Here is a 6,025-nt window from a genome sequence, read left to right on the forward strand (position 1 = left end):
ATTTTGTTTAGATTTTTTACAAAATGAATAAAATCGTTTCAAATTTAAAAACTTACAGTTCAAAAACATGTTAAAAAATTTTATATATTCTTTCCTATACTCTTATCTTAGAAAATTTGGCTGACTGACCATATTAAATGGTAAGATGTAAAGTTAATAATAAGATATTTTGTTCTTATTATCAAAGTTTATAGGTCCTCAGAAACAAGATTGCTCAAGAAACAACTACTAGACCTTTTTATATTTGATCCCATGATACATCCAAACAAAGCGCCAAATCAAGACATGAATGAAAATATGACTAAAGAATCAGATCTATAAAATGATTTTAGAAACAGATACCATCAAGAAATAAATTTTACTAGAACAGTACGTGAACCCCAATGTCTATAACATTACTTACATATTATATTTGTATTGTCAATATGACATCTGAACACATCAGGAACATTTTTCTGCAAGAGAAAATTTTGTGTTTTTAATTTTAAGAAGCTCTAAACTTGATGTTATTCAATATTAAATATAAAATTACTTCAGCTGACATGATCTACAGTATTAAAAATGAAAATAGCTAACAATCCACGAAAAGATTCATTTACATTATGTTGCTACCAAGAAATTCATGTCAGATTCACACTTTTGGATTATGGGCCTATAATTTTCCTGGGGAAAAATGAATAAAAAGAAAACCATAAATGAGTGAGTTCAGTGGAGGAAACTACTCACCTGAAATGCAATGGGAGGATTCAATACAAGTTAATATGCTGCTTCTTCTGCAGAGTTACTGCCAAGGTCAAAGAAATCAGATCAATTTCATAGATATTGTTTTTATGGCATAAACAGAGTTATTAATATGCCCAACAACTTGGCCTGAAATTGGAAAATGGTGGAAATTATTATCTCCATACTCGAATGTACCAATTAGCTATCATTTCATCTAACAATAAACTGGAGATGGATGAACGAACAGTTCTTATGAGCGTTGACAAATGGAAACAGCTTCATAGGTAAGCCAGCAGTATAAGTTGTTCCAATGACAATATATCAGAGAGAATTTAGAGCTGAAAGGATAATTGCAAAGAGATGGAAAGAATTTGATATGCTTGATTGATTGTAGCTTAAAAGCCAAAAGTGGACAATAACTTTATGGTAACTAAGTGACAGTAATGTATATGACAAGCCTACCACATGTAGTTGAGAATTACATGATTGTGTATTTATACCTCGTCGTCGGTTCGTTTGTTCCATGTATCATTTTTAGATGGAAAAACAGGGTCCCCAATAACACATGTAGTTGGTGAGTGAAGAGCATTCTTAAGAAATGGAAGCCTCTCAGGAGCATACTCATCATCACTTTCGTAATATCGACGTGATCCAATAGCTTTTAGTACCATTGCCAACAAGAGAGACAAACCCTGATAAAAGTCCATCAACATGGGAAATTTGTCAGAAGGAAAATTAGGAATCCCTAACTAAGGACAGACCAACAAGAGAAGAGAGGGAGAAACCTGAATAGACACAGTTGAGATCCCTATCCATTTGCAGATATTGAAGTTTGATTTGATGAAATGTTTGAACTGATCAAAACATCCACTTGGATCTTTTGGAAAATCCTGGTGTAAAGTTCAATAACCAAGTTGCATTTTGTTATGATCATTATTTTCTACTTTTAAGATGATGCATAAGCCTTTTGTATGTAAAATATTCACCTCAGCCCAGTCACGATTCAGAAATACATCTGTTGTCACCCCAGCCTCAACCATGATAACCATAAAGAGAAGCAGCATATACTACATATGTTGAAGGATACTCAGATTCATATGACAAGTAATCTATTGAACAAAATAAAAAAAAAATGGGGAAGGGAGATTCATATCTATAGTCAATTAAGAATATATTACCAGATGAAGGCAACAACCATTAGCAGTTTCTGCTGCAATATGACCCAAGCATGTGATCACACATAAAAGAATTCCTAGGCCAAGAAAACTGTACATGAACCTGGAATTTAAGCAAGACCAAAGTTGTAAGCTACATGCCAGTCCTGGTGGTATACCATTGTGTAATTTGTGTTCCTACCAACCAACTGCCACATAACCCAAATCTCATCCATATTAACTGCTATAATTCTCCTTACACGTTTGTTTAATTTCATAGATGCATATTAATATATCTATGGGAGTTTTGGATGCTATTCTACAAAGAACCATAATTCAAAAAAGAGTAATGAGTACAAAGATTATTCCTACACTTTGCCTGGTCAATAATGAACCGTCATGAGAGATCTTTTTAGATTTGCATGCAGGTTACGTATTTACTTTTTCCTTCTTAGGAGGGAAAGATGGAATACAAAGGCACGTTCTACTTCATCACATTATTTGAGATTATTCTTGGGGAAAAGAGATCGGTCAATCACCATGATGTAAGGAATGAATTTTGTACTCAGACACAGACCCATTTATGAAGAAATTACTAAAACAAGCAGAATGAAATAAGAGAAAGCAATTTCAGACATTCAAATTTCTCAAGAAACTTGAAGCGTTCCCCTCAATTTCTAACCACAAAGTCTGATTTCATAACGTTTTTCCCAGCCGGATCCCTCCAAAACAACGTTTAAGAACCAAAAAGAGACTACACACAAAATGCAAGAAAATCCCAAATTATATAGTCTAGAAGGAAACCGAAAAGCAATACCATGGAATTGGGTCACTGGGTCCTTCATATGGCAAATGGCCCAAATGCCTCTGCCAAGCCCTCATCAACCAAATTCCGTACAAAATCATGGCGATTCCAACCATCCCATTTCCAGAATTCACGAATTTCAACAAAGATTGCATGCAGGCCCTTAATATTCTTACCATTTGTTGGCAAACAAGACAAATACACAAACAACTGAAGTTTGAAAATGAGAAAACAGATGGCCAAGAGAAGCCTAATGAACGAAATATTCGACCGCCAGAGATACCCGATGCGCGCCAAGAATTTTGCGTCTATTCGGCCTTCAAAGAACTTTGCATCTTAGGATTTAGTAGATATTTTATATTTTCAAAGTCATTCAGAGAATTCTTCCCTATTTCCAAGGAACAGTTTTCCCATTTTCATTTATGTTCGTTCTTACCGTTAGTTAATTATGATGGCTTCTTCTTCTTTCTCTTCATTAGATTTGATAAGATGTGATAACCGGATATATAGTTTTTTTTTTTTTTTAACTAAGGACTATGAGGAATTTTTATCTATAAAAAGGGAAAGATTATTCATTAAGACCATCCCAATCCCAATATGTGATCAATAGTATTTTGTTACATATATCTAACGATTATTATAAGACCATTTAAGATGTTCAATTGATAACTTGAGACGTCGCAATATTCTTAATTCTAATAGTTTAAGAGGGAACTAGGAAACAACTACCTCACCAATCCATTAAGCTTTAGGTATTGTCTTCGCTTGATTCCTTCTTATTTTTCTTAATGTAATCAATTGTTCTACCTGCATATGATCCATAAAACTCAACATCATCATCAATTACTTCCTCACATGCATAATAAAATTACAACAAAAATGCTCAGCGCTTCTCTGAAATATGAAATTTAACTCAGAAAATGTGTAGCCTAGTTGAAAGACTACGCTGATCAAAATTCCAAGTACATTCTGTAGGCATCTCGATCCCCAGGGTAGTATCCTTCAATCGAGCTATCAACTTGGAACCCAAGTTTCTTGTAGAGATTCATAGCCGCCGTCATCGAGGGATCAACATGAAGACCTATACGCTGAATGTTTCTGGTTCTGCATTTCTCAATAGCTGCCTTCAGTAGTGTTTCTCCATGACCTTGTCTCCTACACTTCTTCACTGAACTTCGTTTCAAACCACATGCCAGTAAAGGAGAGAATAACTCATGATTAGCAAAAAGGTAAACAAAATTGCGAAATTAACGCACAATCTACCTTTCTTAAAAGCTTTCCTTGAAGCCCCAGATGGGAGAAGGGGAATATTTCCTCTCAGCCCATTTATCAAACAGGTTATGTGTATAAACAAGTTGCAAAATCCACAGAATTGGTACCGATAACGTAAGTAAGCCAAATTGCACGGTTATAGTTATACTCATCTAAATTAAATTAAATCATCTACAAGGTGAAGTTAGAAGCAGTAGATAATTCAAACATCCGCAGAATTCGCTTTCAGCACAACATATGCAATATCTTGGAAAAGTGGGCATGAAGAGAAATTAGGGGAGAGGACAGAAGGGAACCTGCGAGTTTGGCGATAGTAACGTAAAGAGAAGAAGGCCAAGATACATTACATAACCTACGACTTCTCCATGTAAGTCCAGGAAAAACAATCCAGAATTCTGTTTTCTCAGTTCTTGGTCGAAAAACCTGGCAAGAGACTCGTGTTTTGGAAATATCTTCTTCTCGAGCTTCACGACGTCTTCCACTACCTTAGCCCGCTTGGTGGAGTTTCTTCGCGATTCAACTATATCCCCACTGTTCATTGGTGAGAGCTATATCGTCTCTTCCTTCCTCAGATGTGTCAGGGTTGGCGTTTCAAAGCTTTCTTTCTTTCTTTCTTTGGTTTCTAGAAGTCAAGAAAATTATAAGAAAATAAACATTATAAGGAATCCTTTTTTTAAAATAATGTATTTTAAAAAACTAATATCAAAAATAGGGTGAAAGTTCGACAAAAAAAGGGTAGTTTTGTAGAAGTCCCGTACCTGGATACGACTATGTTTGGAAGTCGTAGACGGGGTCCACGACTTCAATGCGTGTACCCCACTTTCATTATTTTAAAATTTAAAGATATATATATATATATTTGTGCGGGGATTGAGGCGAGGAGGAATCGAAAAGATAGGGTGGAGGACGCCGGCGGGCGACAGGGTAGGAAAATGCAGACAGCGGTGATTGAATCGGAGGACGGGATAGAGTGGAGGACGGCAACGATTGACGGGGTACGAAAATGGAAACGGCGGCGAAAAATGAATCGCGTCGACCGCGATGGTCATCTTCTCAGTCCTCGGATTCAATCTCGTCGACGGCGTCGAAGTTAAACACGTCGGTTTTTTTTTGTAGCTCGTCTAGTGAGGAGATATTCCGGGGCATAGTAACCCATTGTGCCAACCGCGACGGTGGCGTCTGGAGATTTATCGTGCGTCGACTGCTGTGGGAAAATGGAGAGGGATGAGAAGAAGATGACGGGTAGGGTGGAGGACGGCGAGGAGAAGATGATGGGGTAGGGTGGGGCCCACGTATATAATATCTTTAAATTTAAAAATTAAAAACCTGTGGGGCCCACGTATTAAATATTAAATATATATATATATATTCAATATCTTTAAATTTTAAAATAACGGAAGTGTGGCCACGCATTAAAGTCGTGGACCTCGTCTACGACTTCCAAGCAAAGTCGTGTACGGGGTACACGACTTCCACAAATTTACCCCATTTTTGTCAATAGTTTGGCTTTCACCCTATTTTTGATATTAGTTTTTTAAAATACATTATTTTAAAAAAAGATTCAAGTATAACGCAACCATAAATTTCATTTAAATGTTAAGTACATCCACGTCCTTATCAATGGTAGTAATGGGTAGCACATTTCTTAGATAACTTATATTAGTAATGACAACTTATTATCAACTATTGATTGTTATCATCTGATAACTCTTATCAATCATAATTTTGAATATGAAAAAACCAAAAACACTCGTAATGGTGGCAAATAGAAAGCTACACTTGTAATATCTATGACTTTTAGGGATGAATATGATAGACCAAAAAAATCGAATCGTTGATCGGTCGGTGTCAGTTTTGAAAATTTTCAAATCGATAAATTTCAAGAATATTTTTAAAGAGCTAAACTAACCGACTTTTACTCCTCAACGATCAGTTTGAATATTTAATAAGCCAAACATAATTAGTTCGGTGATGGTTTGATAAAAACAAAATCGACTCGGACCAACCGATGCTCATACTTAGTGGCTATAACTAATAGTTGTTATCAATGATAGCTTTCTATGTGAGAAAA

At 35.8% G+C, this 6,025-nt stretch overlaps 2 protein-coding genes across 4 annotated transcripts; both read right to left on the reverse strand.

The window, feature by feature from the left end:
• Positions 1 to 339: 339 nt before the first annotated feature.
• Positions 340 to 3,798, reverse strand: LOC103490521 (tetraspanin-19). Of its 3 annotated transcripts, none has more exons than XM_051091518.1 (8): positions 3,649 to 3,798; positions 3,417 to 3,489; positions 1,902 to 2,001; positions 1,710 to 1,790; positions 1,509 to 1,613; positions 1,224 to 1,415; positions 727 to 784; positions 340 to 455 (listed from the first exon to the last, which is right to left on the reverse strand). In XM_051091518.1, exons 2-7 carry the CDS (start codon positions 3,422 to 3,424, stop codon positions 782 to 784), a joined length of 489 nt encoding a protein of 162 aa, XP_050947475.1. In that variant the 5' UTR covers positions 3,425 to 3,489; positions 3,649 to 3,798; the 3' UTR covers positions 340 to 455; positions 727 to 781. The 3 variants fall into 3 exon arrangements, with proteins under 3 accessions (XP_050947475.1, XP_050947476.1, XP_008448284.1); XM_051091519.1 differs by having other exon boundaries at positions 3,596 to 3,665; XM_008450062.3 differs by lacking the exons at positions 3,417 to 3,489; positions 3,649 to 3,798 and adding an exon at positions 2,695 to 3,167.
• LOC103490520 (uncharacterized) lies at positions 3,497 to 4,493 on the reverse strand. The gene is given in 3 exon segments (XM_017045077.2): positions 3,497 to 3,850; positions 4,251 to 4,292; positions 4,295 to 4,493. Coding segments are annotated over 3 exon segments (459 nt in total). The 3' UTR covers positions 3,497 to 3,632.
• Between the last annotated feature and the right edge of the window lie 1,532 nt (positions 4,494 to 6,025).

Source organism: Cucumis melo, chromosome 11 (assembly GCF_025177605.1).
Source record: "Cucumis melo cultivar AY chromosome 11, USDA_Cmelo_AY_1.0, whole genome shotgun sequence".
Classification (NCBI taxonomy): Eukaryota; Viridiplantae; Streptophyta; class Magnoliopsida; order Cucurbitales; family Cucurbitaceae; genus Cucumis; species Cucumis melo.